Source organism: Pagrus major, chromosome 7 (genome assembly GCF_040436345.1).
Source record: "Pagrus major chromosome 7, Pma_NU_1.0".
Taxonomy (NCBI): Eukaryota; Metazoa; Chordata; class Actinopteri; order Spariformes; family Sparidae; genus Pagrus; species Pagrus major.
This window is the reverse complement of record NC_133221.1, coordinates 4413230-4433360: the sequence shown is the minus strand read 5'-3', so window position 1 is coordinate 4433360 and position 20131 is coordinate 4413230. Positions and strand designations below refer to the sequence as shown.

The window sequence follows — 20131 nt, the reverse complement described above, 5'->3', positions numbered from 1 at the left end:
ATCTCTTGCTGCACTGAGCTGCTCCTCGGACTGGTTCCATTTCCCCGAGTTTGGGGGCCGTTTCTTCCGACTTCGTTGTGCATTCACATTCATTCATGTTGGTATGTGGGAGCAACACGGAGGCCAAAAAGAAGTCGTTTAAACAACAGCTGTTTAGTATTTGAGTGACGAGGAAGCACAAAGGAAATGATACAATGAGTCTGACCTCTCTGCAACTCTTGTACCAAAATCTTCTCCGAGTTGTTCTGACTTGAGACGGCATTTACATGAATTTTCCAAGTCTGAACAAACTGTCTGCAGTTGGGTTGCATTGTGGGTAATGTAGGCGTCAGGTTTTGACAAGGAAGAGTGTGGAATAAAAATAATTTCTCTGGGTCTTCTCTGACTACTTTTATCCTCTTTTTTTAAAACTCTTTTAAGTAAATGTCCTGTCTGTAATCGACGGCACCGTCCACAATAACTACCTGGCACAACGAGCTAAATCAAAACATTTTAATTAGAAAGTTGAAAAACGGCAGTAGGTACATAGGACCTCTATTGGCTAGGGAACGAACAGCAACAGAGATGTCGAAATACAAGATATGAACATAATCTACTAGGCGAAGAGACTGCAATTTTCACAGAAAGATTACAAAAAAAAAAAAGATGATGTACATTTAAAATAAATAAATAATAGAAATACATATTCATTGAATAGTGTAGCCATTTCTCTTATCTATGTTATTATTGCTGGTATATATTACCTTTAAATGCATTATGATTTAAAACAGACATATACTGACAACCTTCCTCGGTCGCAAAACAATATCAACATGATCGATAAAATCGTTTATACATTTAAAATCGTGATGCATGAGTTTAGCAATAAAGAATCACAGACATGAACATTCATTTTTTAAGGAGCTCCATGTTTTGTTTTTTTTCAATACATTGTGTGGTGAAATGATGATGTATTGATACAGTACAGAACTGATCGGCGCGTCACGGCCTCGTTGATGCACAGAACAAAGATCCATCTACCAGGATGAGAAAAACAAAAGACAGGTTGCTGAACAACTACCAGGAGTGACAACTTTTGTGCTAATCATTAGCTTAGCCATGCGTTTTGTAGTCCTGTACACATGAATTAAAGAGAAGTGTCCACAGTCAAGTCTGATTGTGAAAAAGTGAACAACCTATATTATTTGGGTGGCTTTTGGCTTCATGTTTATTGGAAATCCTGAGGAGAAGTCTATCGATCCACCTTTCCAGTTGCAACAGAGAAACAGCTGATGAGACGGCATCATCACCACAATATTCTCGCGGACATCAACGGGGTACAGTTTCTTTTCCTCAAAGGTGGCGGCGGGTCAGCAGCATCACAGTACAGCCAGCGACCAGGAGACGTGTTATTGTCTGTGGACGAGATGAGCATCCAGTCCTCTCTGTCCTCCCCCGCCATTGGCTGGATCATCCTTGGCTGCCGCAGGACGACAGACTGTCGTACAGAGAATCACTGAGCGACTCGGGGGTCTCCAGGACCTGAGGGCGACTCGGGGAGATGGCTTCCTCCGGACGCTCCCTGAGCAGCTCCAGCCCGGGCTCCCGGCTCATCTCGGGGACGCTGGGAGTGCGAATCTTCCCCCTGCGGCTCATCCCCGACTGGGCAGGGACGGGCAGGCTGCCCGGGTCGACCACCCGGCTGGAGGAGGGACCGCCGGCCTTCATGCCCTGAGAGGACGCAGAGAGGTGGGAAACGTTTCAGGTCGCGTGTTTCATCTTATGTAACGCCTTCAGCAAACAGAAGTGGGTTACAGAAACCATCCCACTGTGAATCTTTAATATTCAGCCGATTAATAATTTCTAAAGGGAGAATGTGGTTCTGTGTTTTTTTCATTATGTAAGATGTGAGTGCAGATTTAAAAATGTATCTACTGCCTGCAAAGTATTTTCAGTCTGTAAGTGACCCAGATAATTCCCTTTTCATGCTCCTGCCTCACCGGTTTTTACTAAGATTACACAATCAAATAAAACTATAATTTAGACAGAAAACAAGTATAAAAGCGTACACAGTTATTGTTTATATTAAAATCTTGTCATGCTGATCTGCTGCACATCCGTCTTACAAGAGGGATCCTTCCTCTGTTTCTTATCCCGAGGTTTCTTCTACATATCCTATCCTGAGGATGGAGGCTTTTTTATGGTAAAGTAAATTAAGTGAATTAAACGTTGCTACCCTCAGTAGTGACCAGCAGAAATACTAGCCTGTTAAACTAATATCACGTCTTCCTAATCAAATGTTGCTTCATGAAAAACGAGCATCCGTTAGTAAAGTTAACGGCGGTTCAGTGTTGACTTTAAATGTTAGCAGCCACTTGTCGTGTTCTTGACATGTTTTGCAGGATGCTCATTATGCATACTTGTGCATATTTCAGCATTTTCAAGTTCTTAAACCTTTTTCAATCTTAAGTTTATCACAACATCTTGACATTCACCTGCCCTGCAGATCTGGTGTGTGAAAGGACTTGATTAATTAAACTGCCAGTAGACAACTTTCCCCCCTCTTTTTTTTAACCAGTTCTGAAGTAAATACTCCCTATAAATCCCACGTTCACTATACTATTCGGCCACTTGCTGGACTTTTCCCGGAAAAATTAAGGTCAAATTACGGCACTAAGGAAGCGCGTCTGCCATTGCTTAACAAAACAGGAAGAGTCATTGTTTTCCCAGGTCGCTATCCCCATGTAACCCCACTGATGGAGGAGGCAAGAGATCAGGGTTTCTGGATCAAATTGGGAATATTGGGGTTGTTTTTTGCTTTACACAGTAGCCAGGCTGCTAGCAGTTGTTGCTAACACCGTCTTTGCAACAGGGAAAGACAGAAAGTTGTCTGTTTTCACTTTGAGCTTCATATAAAATCGACAAAACTCCAATTTGACTCTCTCCGTACCCCTCTGAATGGTGATCCGAAGGACACTGTCTCCTCCTCTTCCTCCTCCACTGCCAGGTAAACCTCTGCAGGTCCTGCTGGAGTCTTCAGGTTGGGGAAGGTCCAAGTCTTGGAGCGAGGAGAGAACATGTTCGCTCCATGAGCCTCTCCTGCAGATCGAACGATTGAAGACACATTTACATCAAAAGAATTTAACTATTTATCATAAATTCACAATAATATTGGTTTGTTCTCACCTTCTCGGATGACGCCGGCGGAGCTTCTTCCCTCCAGCATGGAGCCGTACTGAATGGTGGGGATCAGCTGTTTGTGAGGCACGTAGCACTCCTCCTGTGACGTCAGCTCTCTCTCCAGTGTCCGGGCCCGTCGACCGGCCCTCCCCGGGGAGCCCGAGGAGTGGTGCTCGGCCCCGACCCTCGTCTTGGACAGGCCCCGTCCTGCAGCACCGCTGCTGCAGTCGGGCAGGGGGAACGTACCGATGCCGCTGTCCAGGGTGTACGTGGAAGCACCAGAACCTGCAGAGGACGGAAACAAGAGGGAGATTCAGTATTGTATCGTAAAAACCTTTGTTAACATCTTTCATTTTTAAACAATGAAACAAGCAAACCGACTCTGGAAACAAACTGAATTAAAAACATAAATTTAAATGAAATAAAAACTAATGAAAAATGAGAAAAACCCTGATAACTCCTCGGACTGACTGACATTTTAGGAACCAAACAAAAAGGCACAAAATAATTAAGATGTAAATGTGTAAATTAATGACTTCTCCATTATCTATTTGATCTTTTACTGCAGCTGATTCGATTTCCTCGGGGGCGTGGCCTCGTTTATTTCACCTTTGATATGCTAATAACGCTATCAGCTAATTAATTTTCCTCGATATGCAAATTGTATATTTCAGTCAAACCCTTACGGATTGTTGCATCGCTGGAGGAAATACTGCTGGACCCTTTACTGAAGCAGAAGTAGTAATATTACAGAATAATATCACATTACAAGTAAAACTTTCACTTAAGTTAATGCAGATCAGTAAATCAGAAAAATATACCCAGAGAATGAAAGACTAGAGATTAAATCGTTGGATTATTGTTATTGTTGTCAACAACTAATTACTGGGTTACTCAGGATATTATTATTATTATTTTGATCTTCATGCTAACTGAAAACGACAGGAGGAGGGTGGAGATGTGTCAATGTTCTCAGTTTTTCAAGCTGCAACTGTACTCGTTGCCAGTAAATCTGCAGTTGTCGTCAGAATTTGGCAGCTGCAGATTCACCGTGGGCCTGAATATTTTAATCTAAAATGAAGTAGTGTAGAAGTACCTTAACATTGTACTTGTACACAGTATGTGAGTAAATGTACTTTCCACTGATTATGTCATAAACTTGTTTGACTACCTCAGGATCAGCAACATGTTGACACTAGACACACATCACTTGTGTTTGGAGTCAAATTTAATTTATTTATTCATTTACATTCATTCATCTATTTCCAGACTAGCTCCACACAGGTCTGGTCTGATCGTCCACTCAGTCGTAAACCTCAATAAACGTGTGATATTTCTTCCTCTGGCAGACTCGTCTTACCTGCGAAGTGCTGCGAGTGAACTGAATCGGCGAGGTTCTCGTCTGATGTGATCTTGCCGATTCTGTCTGATCCCTGCATGAAAAGAACAACCCCGCAGCAGATGGGGGAGTGAGTGTACTGAGAGTCTGCGCTTCACTTCAGTATGCAGGAAAACTGACAAATTAGAAGCCAAGTTTAGGCTTCAAAGACGATGCGATCAAGAGCAAGTTTAACTGATGCACCTCCGACACCTGACAGCCTGATGCATTAAATGAAGACTTGTTTTTTCTCTGGTTGTTTCGTCACTGTTGTAAATGTTAAATATGTGTGTCTACCTACAGAGAAACAACCACAGACGTACCTTCTCCATGTCGTCTCGACTGGTGGTGTGACTGATGATGTCGCTCTGCTGGCTGAACATTGGCTTGGAGGTCTTACAGTCGAAGGAGAGGCGGCGCTGCGGCATGCTGATCATGTCCTTCCCGTCCACTCTGCGTTCATCAAACACAAGTTTCAGTTAAGTTGTCCACAAACAGTTAGCGTTAGCTTTCATCACACATTTCTGCATTTAAAAGAATAGTTTGAATAGGGCTCGACAATATATCAATGTTATATCTTTATCGTGATAAGAGACTGTCGTCTTTTGGATATCGTTAGATGGTGATATGGCACAAGTGTCGTCTTCTCCTGGTTTTGAAGGCTGCGTTAGAGACCAGACTTGTCCTAATACTTGTCTTTACTATTACTGATGATGATTTACCATAAATGATCACGATTCTTAAAATTATATGTCATTTATTCTATTATATCTATTCTTCTGTCGGGTAATGCCAAAAGTGAATTTTGGGCATTTTTGCTTAAAAGGTGACTTAAGTGATAATAGTACAAACGTGGCGGTTGGCATCGGTCTACATATTTAATTCTTTAAGAGAGTAAGTAAGTCTCATCACCAGAACGTCGAATATCCCTGTGAAGCTATGATTTGTTTTTATAGCAGCCTCAGAATCCACTCGTCCTCACCTGTTGAGCAGCTGCTGCATGAAGTTGTCAGAGCGCGCTCCTCTGTACATGACAGCCAGCTGTCCCTGAGCTTGGTCCATCACCACCTCGCAGGAGTGACCCCGGCCTGACCTCTCCACGTACGCCCTCTCCTCCTCCAGGGCCCTCCTCAGCCCCTCGGCCTTCTCCATCAAGGTCGAGATGTTCAGACCTTCCACTCCTTCTTTACACCTGGAGGCCATTTTCACAGAGTCCCTGCCCACCGAGGGGATGTTGATCTTCCATTCCTTCTTCTCGTCCTTCGCTTTGGTCCCGTCGGTTTTGCGGCTCAGAGCAGGCAGCTTGCTCTTCTTCAGGCCGAACCAGCTCGCGATGCCGTTGGAGGCTTTCTGCTTGACCTCGGTGCTCTGTACTCCTCGGTCCTGCTCCTGCAGCTTCAGCACGTTCTCCTCGATGCCTTTCATCACCTTCTGCTCGATGGCTGACTGCGGGCTGGGGGCCGGCTGCACCTGCTTCTCCCCCTCTGACATCGGAGGTCTGGGAGGAGGAGGCGGCAGGCTGTCTCCGTACATCGGATTCTTTTTCCCTTTCCCGCTGATCTTGGTCCTCTCCTCTGATTTGGACGAGTACCGTGGAGCCTCTGATGGCTTCCCCCCTCTGTGGACGGACGGGGCCTGGCAAGGTTTGGACGGCGACTTTGGGGGGATTTTGTTGGGGCTGCTGCTACTGTGAGGACCAACACCTGGTTTAAGGTTATAGGCCAGATTCAGGGAGCCAGGACACTTGATGTTGTTGCGTAGTACCTGCGGAGCATCTGTGTTGGGGGACGGCAGACCTATTTTGCTCTTGGAGCCTTCGGTCTTGGTCACACACAGTTCTTGTTTAACCACAGCTGCGCCAGAAGACTGAGACTTTACTGCCTGTTCATACAGCTGAGAGGACCCCGGGTACTTCAAACCACTACCACTAGTTTTGGGTTTACCATCCAAAGAGTCTGTGAATTTTGAGTGTCTCTGCTCCTCTTTATGGAGCTCCATGGGCCTCTCCGCTGTCTTACTCTTTTCTTCCCCGTACGTGCCCTCATTCACTGTGTCGACTGGCCTGAGACCAACTTGTAAATCCTCAGAGCTTCTCAGCTTTCCCAGCGCAGCCAGCCTGTCTTTGAAAGCGTGGTGACTGGAATCAGCCTGGGCTCTGGCTGCCCCAGCCACAGGCCTCTTGGGGATAGAAGAGGCATCGCTCCTCCTGGCTAAAGGTGGAGGCGGAGGATGGGTGACCTCGGAGCTCTGCACAGTGATCTCCTCCTGTTTCTCTCTGGTTTGAGAGTAGTTGACTCTGCCCTGAGCTTTGCTGAGGGCAGAGTTGGGCAGGCTGTGATGGTTGACCCACACTGGGCTGTCTGAATCGTCTTCATCATCTGATGTGGACTCTGACGTGGACGAGGACGACTGCTTCCGTTGAGGAGGGGGGTTGAGGACACTTTCTGGTAGCGATTTAACGAGCTTCCTCTCACCACCGTTCGCCTTCGTCTGGGAAGGAAGTGTGGTTCTTTTCTCGAGGCTCTGAGTCGGCTCCTCCTCTCTAGAGTTGGTGGACATGTTACAGACATTTTCATAATGAGGGACCCTCTGAGATACTTTGGGTGAGGAGGAAGGGGGAGCGCCCATCTTTGAGCCTGCGCTGGCTTTAGGTGCAGAGAGGCTGCTGTAGCTTATTTCCTTAGCGGGCGGGGAGCAGACGTCTTCAGGCTGTGGAGGGGAGGTTGGGGCTGAGTGTGTGGCGGGGTAGGACTCCGACCTGGCGGGTGGTGGAGGGGGCTGCCTGCACCTCTCTGTGGTGGTAGCTCTGCGTGTGGGAACAGGAGAGTGGTACACCTCGTAGTTGTTGGTGCGACAGGGGATCCTGGAGCTGCGGGTGAGTTGGGGGCTCAGACGGACGGCGGAGGTTGAAGCCTGAGACTTCTCACCTATCGAGGGGATCTTCAAGAACTTGAGCAGTTTGGACGGGGAGTTGATGGCGGCGGCTTTGACGTCGCTTAGGCAGGAGGGGCTGGGGCTGACGGAGGCACTGGCTCTCACAGAAGCCTCCTGGTCTGTGCTGTCTTTCTCGAGGACGGCTGAGGGGTCGGTGGACATGGCGTTGTTGAGCGCTAAGCCATTGTGAATACCATCGCTTGTCTCTAAGTCACAGTGGGGGATCTGCGCGCTCTCCTTCACAGAACCGGGCAGGTGGGTGGTGGCAGAGAAACCAGTGAGCTCTTCAGAAGCAGCAGCGTTGTCAGAGCTTTCCTGCTCTTGCTCTGCTCCCATCACCTCCAGGCTCTGACCGGCTGTCTCTGTCAGTGAGGAGTGGGCGCCTGCTGGTTGCTGGTGGGCTTCATTCTTGGTGCATTGTTTAGACGAGGGAACAGACTCTGTTCTGCTCTTACTGTGACATTCGCTTATAGCAGCTGCAGGAAGTACATGGCTCTGGGTGGCGGAGTTGGCTTTAGAAGGACTACAGACATGGTTGCATGGCTTTGGAGGACTGTCCGGGCTCCTCTTGCAGTGTAAACAGCAGGTGTTCCCTCCCTCACACTTCGCCGCCCCGTCGCCGTTGACATGCTGGTGTGTGTCAGTGTCAGAGCGGGAGCAGTGGCAGTGTGTGTGGTGGGTTTTGCACTGTAATGGGAGAGGGTCCGCGGAGGCCAAAACAGCCTCCGTGGACATGAGCACCTGGCTGTAGTCGCAGAAAGACAAGCTCGTGGTGGACGGATGGAACTTCAGAGGGTCCGTCTCCTCCATCTTGCGAAGGACCTCCAGGATGTGTGCTTTCTTCTTGAAGAAGGGAGACAGGGCCTCCATGGAGGCGGCCGGTCCACGAGGCCCCGGGGAGGCATGTTGTGTGCGGTAGCCGTTTCCCTTCGGACAGAAAAAGATCTTTATCAGGGCACAATTCACTGCTTCAGTGAGAGGCGAACAATTTAGCTCATAAAGACCTTTTAGAGCGTGTGCGTGCAGGAAATGAGCACAGAGCAGATTAGCAGCAGGTCTTTTTAAAGCACAATAGTTGAAAAATGTCAGAGTGAGTTCTAACGTCACACACAGGTGGGGTTTGTGGTCTAATTCTGGGGCTGTGATATAATCCCACTGTTTCACTCGTCATGTTTGATGAAGCTTTGCTGTGTGAGCTTTGTAATAATCACCTTGGCTTGTGCTTCAGTCTGTGCAGGCTCCACCTGTTTGGCAGAGTCATTGTGCAGCTGTGCATTGTAGTCTGGGAGTGGTCCCGCCTGGACCTGTAACGGGAGATTCATGGGGCAATTATGATGACAGTGTATACACTGCAGGCTATTGTATACACACACAACTAGGAGCTACATTGTCCTGGCATCTGCTGGGACAATATAAAGAGCAGAAGTGAAAAGGCTGAGATCCATTACTGGCTCGCCAGCGTCTGAAAGAATGAGGCTGATGTGAGAAAGAAATTAGCAGCATCACCTGGTCGAGAGAATCAGAGCTGTGCACCGTGTACAAATACTCAAGTACTGTACTCGAGTATTTCCATTTTATGTTATTTTATACTTTTACTCCACTACATTTACCTGACAGCTGTAGTTGCTGCTTACTCAGCAGAACATATATCTGCATATTTGAGATGGATCAAACTACCTGCTAGTATAAGTAGTTAAAATTCGTTCCATACAACAACTTTTGCTTTTGATACTTGAACAGTACATTTTTATACTGCTGATAAAAATATAAAAATGCACCATTATATTAGCCAGAAATCAGTATCTGCCAATATCCACCACTAATATCAGCTTACTGGCAGAAATGATGACATCCCCTGATAGAGGCTGATTCATGAGCTCGTGACATCTCTGCCATCAGTTTGTAACATTATGTAAATACTAAAAAAATGTTAATATTGAGTAGGTAGTTATTTAGCGGGCTGTACAGCTTTTGAAGCAGTTAGTTATTTTTTAATAATGAAGATTAACTTGTTTCTCTGGCGCAAAAGGAGGAATAAATAACAACAAAAACTAGTTAGAGTATTTTATTTTACCTGGTAGTGAGCGGTGGGGTGGTTGGGCAGTTTCTGCTGAAAAAGCTCACAAAGCGCTCGGTTCTGTCTCTCCAGGTCAAACACCAACATCTTCAGCTTGATGCACTCCTCTCTCAGATCCTGTTCAGTGGCACACAGAGCGGTGAGATAACTGACCGACTTCAGTTAAAATAATCCAAAAACAGATGCAGAAATGTAGCTTCATGTTACCTTTTGATTCAGCAGAGCCTGGACCACGTGGTTGGCCACCTGATAACACAGCAGAGCATTAAATTTAATACATTGAGTCGGCATTTCTAGAAGGACTTGGCTGAGCTGAATTTGTAATTCTTAGTTTCTTAAGTTATTTATATTCTGCAGCATGAACTCACCTCATCCAAGCATCTCTCATAAGCTTCTCTCTGACTCTCATTGGCCAACATCAGAGCAGAGTTTTCTGCCTGTGACGAGAAAACGACAACAATTAAACATGTAACTGAAAAATACACACGGGCCTTATTTAGTTATGTCTCTTGGTTCTTGTGTCACGAACACATAATTGCTCTGCTCACATGGACTTATAAGACACCGAGACGACAGCTGCACTGATGAAACATTTGTCAGACACAGTAAAACCTCTTATATAACAACACAAGACAAGAACCACAAGAAATGAGGAAACAATTTAAGATAATTTATCTCTTGAAGAAATAGTTTCAACATTTTGGGAAATGCTCTTCTGCGCTTTTTGGCAAGATCAGTTGCCAGGCAACCAGCTGAACCTCCTGGAGGTTATTGGACAAGAAATAACCCAGCACGCAATCCACTTGTAAACTGGCATACTGTTGTTTTTTGTACAGATGAAACAAACGAGACACAGCGTGTTCATTAGTGAGCTTTAGAGGTGCTGGTTGTTGGATTTTTGTCACCTTCAGACTACAGCCCGACTGATAATCCATATTTGGGGCCCGATATAAGAGAAACACTCTGACATTGATATTTTTGGCTGATATACACACATTTTTTTGCAGGAAGGATATTTTACTATTTAACAATACACTTTATCGTCCAAAATGAAATCAGTATACTGAATAACAAACTTTGCTCAGAAATGAAGAATTATAAATCACCTCAAGTGTATTTTTTTCTGCATTATAATCTATTAAAAAAAATTATGTTTTGTATCAGCACATTCTGGACAACATAAACCCTGATAGTGAAATATCTGTGATAGGTCAATATCCGCCGATAATATCAACTAATAACTGAGATATTGATTGGGCTCTACTTCAGACAGGCTAGCTGTTTCCATCGGTTTCCAGTCTTTATGCTATGCTAAGCTAACTGTCTGTAGCTTCATACTTCTATAGACCTCACAGCCTCACAAAATGTTTCCTTTAAAACATCATATAATGAGCACTTGTTTTCCATGAGACATTATATTAAGCAAACATCACGTGAACACTGACCATCACGAATATTACACTGTACCCTGTAAAGATGAAATGATGTGTTTATTGCAGTTAAGAGTTGTTCTCATGTGCAGGCAACAAAGGTCTTGTATTAGTTGTCAACCTATTATTTTTATATGAATCAATGATTTGTTTCCCTTTTATATGTTTATTTCTATTTTTTTTTCTTATTTGATATTGAAGCCTGTTAACGACGGAGAGACGGGCGGGAAAATTCCAAAAACAATCACTGATTTTAAAATGTACGTACTAAACATTTCCTTTTTGACGAACACACGATGGGGCCGACAGAAAATTGCCAGATTTTGGCCCACGTATGCATTTATCTCGTTATCACTTGTTTTGTTTGTTCTCTCACCTCCAGCTCTCTCAGTCGGTCCATGAGCTCACTGCTGTTGTCCTCCAGGTAAGACTCCACGTCTCCCTCCTCGTCCGAACCAAAGTCCTCGTCACCCATTCTCTGTTCTGTCTCATCAGACATTGTTCTCATCTGAAACACAGAAAGCGACACAGCAACGGTCACCGACACAATCTCTGCCACAACACAGCAAAAATGTGTACAGCTACCTTAAATTTGTACTTCAGCACAGTACTTGAGTAATTGCACAGTCCAAAACCTAAAGATTAGCTTTCAATTATGTAACACAGAGAAAAGCAGCAAATCCTCACATTTCAGAAGAAGGAAACTGTGAATTTTTGGCACATTTGTTTCATAAATGACTTAATTAAAAGATCAAAATTGTTGATTACTTTTCTGTTGACCAGCTGACTGTTCCTGAACTGTCCTGCTGCAGTAAACCCCACCCGTCTGGTGCTCTAAGCAAACCAAAACAAACGTTTAACTGAGATCTGCTTCACATCAGACTCCGTTCTCATCTCCAAGACTGACGTTAACGTTATTACCACCACTACACCGTGTTTATCTGACAGCAGGAGCGTTTTGTTTCAACACATCTACAGCACTAAGACGTCTTCACTGCAGAGCTTGTTGTTGACACTACATCACGGTACCTACTGTACATTGAGGATTATCGAGCCAACATATTAATCCACCCATCCTGCATTGTTTCAGATACACAGACTGCGTAGGACGATAAGCCTTTGTGTCCATTTTCCTCTGCGGCTTCAGTGACTCCACAGATCAAACCTCAGCACCACGCTGAGCACACAGGCTGCCCGAGTCTGTGAGCACGCTACACTGCAGGACATATGGCCGACTACCAGTCTCGTAGGCACGGCTCCAGGTGTGTGTGTGTGTGCGTGTGCGTGTGTGCGTGTGCGTGTGTGCTGATTGTCAGATCAGCGAGGGGAAGTAGGTGTGTAGACGTGGACCCAGATCCAACCGTCACATCTTTAGAGTCATTAGAGCGGATGAGACGAGCCTGATTCTGTGGCTGGAGGCCAATCAGGAACTGGCACAGTTTACAGGTGACACACACAAACAAACCGCTGTGTGTGTGTAAATATATACAGACACATTCAAATATTTAGACGGCTGGGTATCAAACTTCAATAGTCTTTCATGTACCAACCAAAGCGTGTCACGAAAACTTTGAAGCGACTAATGGTGGCATCATCAATGCCGTCTTACTTACTAGTCGACCAGACGTTTGTTATTGGTAACTGATATTTTCTTACTGTTGTTAAATCCCATGAAAAGACCAAAACTCAGAATTAATTGATGCTATAAACAAGTGTTTATGTGTGTGAATCTAAAGCCTGATAGATCTTATTCCTCTGTGGCACAGACATCCAGCTGCAGCACTGAGTCTATGTTACTCTGTTAGGGGAAGTCCGACATGAACGTTAGCCACGTAGAAAGTAAGAAATAGCCTGCAAGTTGCATTCAAAGAGTTGTAATGCACACTAGGATGGCACTCAGTAGAACATATTCAAATATGATAGATCCGGATTATTTGGATTTGCATCAAATTGTAGTCAACTCATAGATACCAGCCACCTGAATATGGCAAATTTTTTCCTCCATCAAGATCCATGCATTATTCCCCGAGGAATTAACAATTGATAAAAATAAATTTTCCAATTCTTCATGATCTTCATTTGAATAATCCAATATTGATTCATAAAATCCTGAGATCGATCTTTTAATATATTCCTGTTTCCTATGGATCACCTGCCCATTAGCAAACGTGGATTCAGATCCAGATTCAATACTTTATTGTCATATCAACACAACTGAATTGAATTTATCTTGGCGTGCTCGCCCAAACACAGACAAGGGAACCACTCAGTCATGAAGTAGAAAAATGGTATGGACAGACATTCGCACCCATTACGGGGATTAGCCGCCCCACCAACGACCTACTAGATAGAGTGCATCGAGTGCGTTAAGTGCATAGTAGAGCAAAAACATTTGCCACCTGCCCAATAATCAAAACCTACTGTGAACCTACTCTGAAATCTGTCCTTGAATGGCCACAAAAGTTGTTTAAAACCAAAAGGTTTCCACTTCCTTTTCTTATTTTCCTTTGTTGCAATACCTGCCTACATCTGTCATCACCTTCTTGTTCTTTGACGACAGCATTTTTGATAATAAGATGCTAAAATTTAGACACATTTTAACCACAAATTCAACGATCTAAAGATTTCTATTCTTAATAATGCAACAGGTCGGAGGATTTCTTGTACGATTTACAGCATTAGTTCTCTCAGAATCGAAGCAAAACTGGTATTGTAACTGAAATATCCCTGACCCAAATCAATATTGACTTGAATCAATCGATCCAGCTCTAGAATATTTAATGCTTTTCTCCGTGATATATGATAATAAACTGAATGTCTCTTTGAGTTTTGGAGATTTACATTTTATCGACCAAGTGATCGATCGATTAACTGAGGAGATAATCATCACATTAATCGATTAATTAAATAAATGGTGTCAAAAAAATCCATTATGTTGTCACGAATACTAAAGTTATTGTGTATTTTGGCACTTAAATCGAACAAACAACACACACACACACACCAAGTATAACTCACTAATGGGAAATGTTCAATAGCCTCCAACAGTTTCATAAGAAATCAGTAGAGCGTTGCCGGACCTCGTGTAACAGGAGCTGTATGCAAAGCGTTTACAGGAAGACTATTGAGCGTCAGCGGCCTGTGGATCCTCGCTGACTGACAAACCTGGGCAGCACCATCCAAAGTGTAGGGTGCTTATTGAACTGCGATTGACTGAGCGCAGTCAGACCTGCGCGTATAATGGAGGCCTGATCAATGCAGCCCATCTAAGAACGGAAGCAGATATTAGCCATCCGTTTGACCTTGGCTACCAGAAGGATACAGGAGCGGTTATAAATACCAGCTTTTTCTCTTCACTAATGCACATTAAAGCTCCGGGCAGCAGAGACGAGAAACATGCACACTTAGTCTTCGCTGCGTTTGAAATTACAGCGTGGACCAAAAGACAACAAAAGTGAGGCTAAATATAAACATGAAAATGTGGTTCTGCCACCGCCGCTGTGGTTTCTTTTTATGTGCAGAGGCAAACGTCACAAGCCTCACTGAAAATGCCACCAGAAAGAAGCGTCTCTTAAAACGAGCTGTGTCCCATTTATGCAGAATCCAACAGGCGTCCACGTCTAAAACAACAGCTGGATTTAAGTCCGACTGATGTCCGATCAAAGAGACGAGCAACTGATGAAAGATCATGAGCGCTACCACTGACGTTAAGAGCCAAAATACCAACTAAAGATAATTTGAATTACAGAATAATGTGCCAATTATTTTCTCAATTAACAAGGAAAAGAAATCAAGTAAAAATGTCCATCCTAGTATTCCTAGTCCAAGGCGACGTCTTCAGATGTCTCGTTTTGTCAGACCAACAGTCTGGAAAACAAACATATTCAGCTACATGATAAAAACAGTAGCAAATCCTCACAGATGAGAAGCTGCAACGAGAGAATGAGTGTAGCCTAAATTTGCTCTATTTGAGCTTACACTGCATCTTCTATTTCATTTTCCTCCTTTTAAATCTTACATGATACGTTTTTTTTTTATAGTGTATTGCCTTTATTTTAAGTATTTTCTTCAAGTTATTCAAGGGGAATTGTTACTGGAAAGGCAGAAAGAGGAAGAAAGAGCAAAGAAACTAAGAAGCACAGCAAGAGAAAGAGAGAAAGAGCCACCAGCTGCTTTGTAAACTGCATTACTGTCATCATGGTGGTGGTTTCGGAGCCTGTGACTGGCTGGAAACAGAGCGAACAGAGGCTCATTGAGAGGGCAGAGGAGAGGGTCAATGTGTCCCAGTGGGGCTGCAGTGCCAGGGAGCTCCTTCCACTGAGCTCTGCTGGCAGACGTACAGCCGCTGGAGCTGTCAGAGCCGACAGAGAGAAGCCACGAGGGGAATGCAAAGAGAGCTGATGTTGCTGCTGCACTGCTGCTGCTGCTGAGCCTTTACTCGAGTAAAAGGACTCATACCTCACTGTGAAAATACTCCATTACATTGTAGTTGTTTCAGTACATCTGATAGGCTGCAGCGATTGGCTACTAAAGGGACATATGATGATTCATTTACTGAAAAAAAACCCTAATGATGTCATGGTGATGTCATCGGGGTTATCTCAGCCTGGAACAGTTAGTCTGCGTTTCCAACAGGAGGTGTTGAGATTGACAGAAGTAATACATTGTGGGAGGTGTACTGTAGGATCCAGTGTTTTTGAGACTAGAGAATAAATGTCAGGATATCTCTGCCTCTGCAGCAGCAAGTTTTAAATTTAAAAAGAGTAGGGGTTTTCTGGCACAACTTCACTTGTTACTTTCAAGGTGCGTGGAGAAGCAAGAAAGTTTAAAGAGGTCATGAAGCTCCAGCAACACTTGCAGTACGTAGACAAACTTTATTAGACCAACGCATTTTGGCTTGTGATCCTAATGAAGGCTACAAAGCCGCAAACGCGTCGGTCCAATTAGCTTAGCAGCTACAGTGAAGACTTTAGCTTAAAAAAGGGTGTAAATAATGTATTTTCAAATCAATTCGGGATCTCTGGAGACTTGGATAACGCCTTTGTTTGTTTTCAGTCCCTGTCTACTTCAGTTGTTTAGGAGAACGCTGCAACACTGTTTTGCTGTGAAGCTCCAGAAATGTTTTGTGGACAACGAAACTTCACCTGACTTTCCATCAGAAGGGGGGTCTTTGGATGATGACTGAATTGACATTTTTGGATGAACTTCCTTTAATAGTTTTAGTCACTTATCAAGCAAGAATGCCAAATATCTGCTGGTTCCAGCTCCTCAAATGTGAAGATTTAATGCTTTTAATCGTCACTTTTTTTTTTTATTTACAATTTTACATTTTATAGACCAAATTGGTCAAAGAAAGTCAGTTTAGTCAGTAATGAAAATAATCATTAACTGCAGCCCTACTCATGAGATAGCATTACAGGGGAAGTGTGTAGTATTTGCTGTTAACCCTCAGGCTTGACCATTAATTAACATAACAACCATGTTACTTCTACAGAACATTTGCAGTGATCCAACAATGAAAGTTTTTGTTATGTGCTCTGTGACTACATAAATGCGGAAATATAACAGAATAAAAGGACGGATGCTGTAATTGATAGTAAAAAAGGAGAGAGGAAGAAGACAAATTAAAAAAAAGCAATCAGATTAGAGCAGAGGTCAAAGTCAGCACAAAGCTTTTTGTTTGCCTTTTAAAAATCCGCCCTTCTCAAAAACACAGCCACTAAATGCGACATTGCCAAGTGTAAACAAAGTGCAGCGAAGCTCAGCGATCACAGCTTAAAGCTCCAATCAGTGAACAAAACAGAGAGGATCATGTGTTCGCCTCAGAGCCAAGTGAGCATGTGGTGCTTTTGTTCTTTCTCAAATGACTCGGATGGATACCTGTACATGAGTAGTGTGAGCTGTGGGGACACTGGTGTGCATTCATCTGCAAACAAATAAGGTGCAACTCGAACCCGGAGGAAAACTAACATGTCATCTACTGTAAATAAATCTCCACGGTGTCCTTTAAACAAATTACCCACCAGCGACTGCAGCAGAGCTCGGCTCAACTTTTCATGGGTGTATACAGCACCATCGAGACAGAAAGGGATGTGTCTATTTCCACTAAACCGAACTAGAGCTGGGACAAACTTATCTGCGACTATGTTTATAATCTATTAGTCATTTCAGTCTTTTCTCAATCAAAAATACCAAACACTGTCTCTGTAATCAAAACAAGCAACTAGAAGACGTCCTTTAGACTCTGTGACATGGTGATGGACATTTTTGATCAGTAGGTACAGCCAGTAGGTTATTTGTTTGTTGCTGGCAAAAGATGAGCAATTTCCGAATCTCTTTTCCCCTCAAATGACGTCATAACGAGCGCACTCACCTGCAGTTTCAGCTCTCTTTATGATCCGTGAAGAGGAGTCAGTCTCCGGTCAGGCACCTCTGTCTCCCAACAACAAAACCAAGGAGCTGAGGGACAGAAAAGCACACATTTTAATAAACACACTCCCGGCATCCTTCTTTCTATTTGTGTCTTCTTGAATCATGAGACAGAAACCACAAGATTTGGCCGAGTGAGATCTTAAAAGTTTGCTGGCGGGAGATTTTTCGGGTGGTTTGAGACCTATGTCACCTCCGTCACGGACGGGCGAAGGCTGCAGCTTTTCCCTCCGATCTGTGAGCGAACAGGAAACCGGGAGGAGAGGAAGGCGCTCCATTGCCCTCGGGAGATACCAGCGCTCGGCAGACGCCAGCAATGCCACGACCACAAGCCCCCCCACTCCTCTATCTCGCTCTCAGCCTCTCCTCCTCTCGTCTTTCCTTTCATCTCTGAGTCATTGTAAAGTGTAATGAAAGAAAGATGGATGAATAATTCAGTAGACAGCGTTTAAGAACTCCCCTTTTATGTCTTTCTGATAACGCAGGACATGCAGACTTTACACTCAGAGTGCCACACAATGATTTTTCTTGAGTTTTCAGTTTAATGTGGGATTCCCCATTAACAGAGTCCCCTCTTAATTATGTTCACTTTCTACAAAGGCTTAATTTAAAAACCTAAGTGGGACGCCCCGTCTGCTGCAGCGCCTCTACAGCCGGCGTTTTGTCTGATCACTTCAGATATGTTTAGGCGCCGAGCTGCAGCGTTAACTCTTCATTTCCAGGAGCTGTCTATAAGGTAGCGGGGCCTGATCCTTTTAGATCTTGTCAAACAGAAATGGGATTAGAGGTGTTGAGCATCTGCCCTCTCAATCTGGGTTTTAATGGAGCACGGGCAGAGGATCTGGCGTAGCGGCGTCCTGCTCGGTACACCTGGTCCTGCGAGAAAAAGAGACCGTGATCCCTGAGCCGTGTCATGGAGAAAGATCAGAAAGACGGCGGATCACAGGGCTCGAAAATAAAAAAGCATGAGGAACCTCGACGACTGCACACCACCGCTATTTATTAACCGAGGACGGACTTTGACGACCAAATGCAGAGAAAATTATGAAATATTGAGTGTTTTTCAAGAGAGGTTCGGTGAGATGCTGCAGTTGAGGATGAGCAGATGAGATTCATAGAATGAGGGCAAGGCTGAGATAAAAAAAAAATACAAAAAATTCAAAGGCGACTCAGCCGAAGCAGAGAGAAGAAATGCACAAAAGCTTCTTAAATCATGTCAGTCGCACTCTTGGGGATTTGGCATAGGCAAGGCCGTCTCAGGATATGTCAAACACCACCCTTTCCATCTGCCAATCTGGAAAGGCGCAGATTGAAGTTCTTGCTGTGTAGGCAAAGTGTGTAGGAGGGAGATGTAAACAATGTGACAAAAACCTAAATCCTCACATGGCGGAATTAAACCAGACTGGAGAAGACTCCCCAAAAAAAAATGTAGGCCAATGTGACGACTCTTTCTGCAGACACACTATTATCACATGATTGTCTGCATCGCTAATAAAGATGCAGATAAATATCAAAGAGGAGCAGAAATGTGAGTGAGACAGAATCAGGCTGGCGGACTCCCTCTGCGACGTTTCCTGTCTGATGTTTGGCTATATGCACCGAGACGAATCGTACACAAGCAATATTTTGGGGATGAGGAGCGGAGGCAGCGGAGAGGAGGTGGGGGAGGGGATGGAGGAGGAGGAGGGGAGCTCCCTTCCCAAAAGGCCTGAAAGGTTGGATGTGCGCCATGTACGTCTGAGAGCAATCAAAACTGAACGCAGGGATCCTTCTTAAAATCTGTGCCAGGCAACCTCCACACCCAGGGAGGAAGCACATCACGGGCTCTCCATCTGATGATACAAACACCGAGCGTGTTTTTGTTTTATCACACATTCAACCACAAACATTTAGGCGGCGCTGTCGTCTGCCGTTGTATATATACATTTGGCAGATTTATGACACATTGTTTGTTGCAACCAAAACAATCCTATATAATTGCAGAGCTGCAATGACTAGTCAGTTAGTTTATTGAAAGAACATTAGTTGCAAACTATGCTGATGATTGATAAATCGTTGAGTCATTTTTCATGCCTTCTGCCTCTTAAATGTAAAGATTTGCCGCTTTTCTTTGTCATAAATGACACTAAATGAAAACTCTTTGGGTTGTGGACTGTTGGTTGGACAAAAGAAGCAAACTGAAGATGACACTTTCAGCTATGGGAAACTGTGATGAGCCTTTTCCACTATAATTACTAATCGTGAAGATAAGCAGCAGATAATTCGATAATAAAACAATCGTTGCTTGCAGCCCGACATGATCATGTGTCGTCTCATCCAAAATAAAAACGACACTGTGTGTTAACACTGCTGCTGTCCAAAAAATGTAAGCTAGCCCATGGACATTAATGCTAACCTAAACACACACACACACAAGAGTCACCTCAAGTCCATTCATGTCAAGTCAACACCATCAAACCTCACAAAACATGTGTGCCCTCGCTGTCACGTCACTTAGTTCTCATACAAGTAAGAATCAGCGCTGCGGAGGCTTTACTTTGACACAGAAACATCGTCACAACACGCAGCGAGGAGCTCAGAAAACACCATGTCAGCTGTATAAATTCAATCAGTATCCACAGATTTAGAAACACACTCCCCCCCCCCCGCTCCCTTTATCAACACAATTTGTGTCATCTCACCTTGCTCCTGCTGCCTTTTCAGTCATCCAGTCATCTCCTCACA

General features: G+C 44.2%; 1 protein-coding gene across 1 annotated transcript in view; it reads right to left on the bottom strand.

The window, feature by feature from the left end:
- Window positions 1-478: 478 nt before the first annotated feature.
- The window catches only part of nckap5l (NCK-associated protein 5-like), a 34056-nt gene continuing 14403 nt past the window's right edge, over window positions 479-20131 (bottom strand). Inside the window, exons 2-13 of the mRNA XM_073469609.1 lie at window positions 17352-17437; window positions 11355-11486; window positions 9917-9985; window positions 9756-9794; window positions 9546-9665; window positions 8683-8775; window positions 5520-8398; window positions 4861-4990; window positions 4520-4592; window positions 3166-3444; window positions 2930-3078; window positions 479-1710 (exon numbers count right to left, since the gene is read on the bottom strand). Coding sequence (XP_073325710.1) covers window positions 1450-1710; window positions 2930-3078; window positions 3166-3444; window positions 4520-4592; window positions 4861-4990; window positions 5520-8398; window positions 8683-8775; window positions 9546-9665; window positions 9756-9794; window positions 9917-9985; window positions 11355-11486 — 4224 coding nt within the window. The 5' untranslated portion in view covers window positions 17352-17437 and the 3' untranslated portion in view covers window positions 479-1449. The remainder of the gene's footprint in view (window positions 1711-2929; window positions 3079-3165; window positions 3445-4519; window positions 4593-4860; window positions 4991-5519; window positions 8399-8682; window positions 8776-9545; window positions 9666-9755; window positions 9795-9916; window positions 9986-11354; window positions 11487-17351; window positions 17438-20131) is intronic.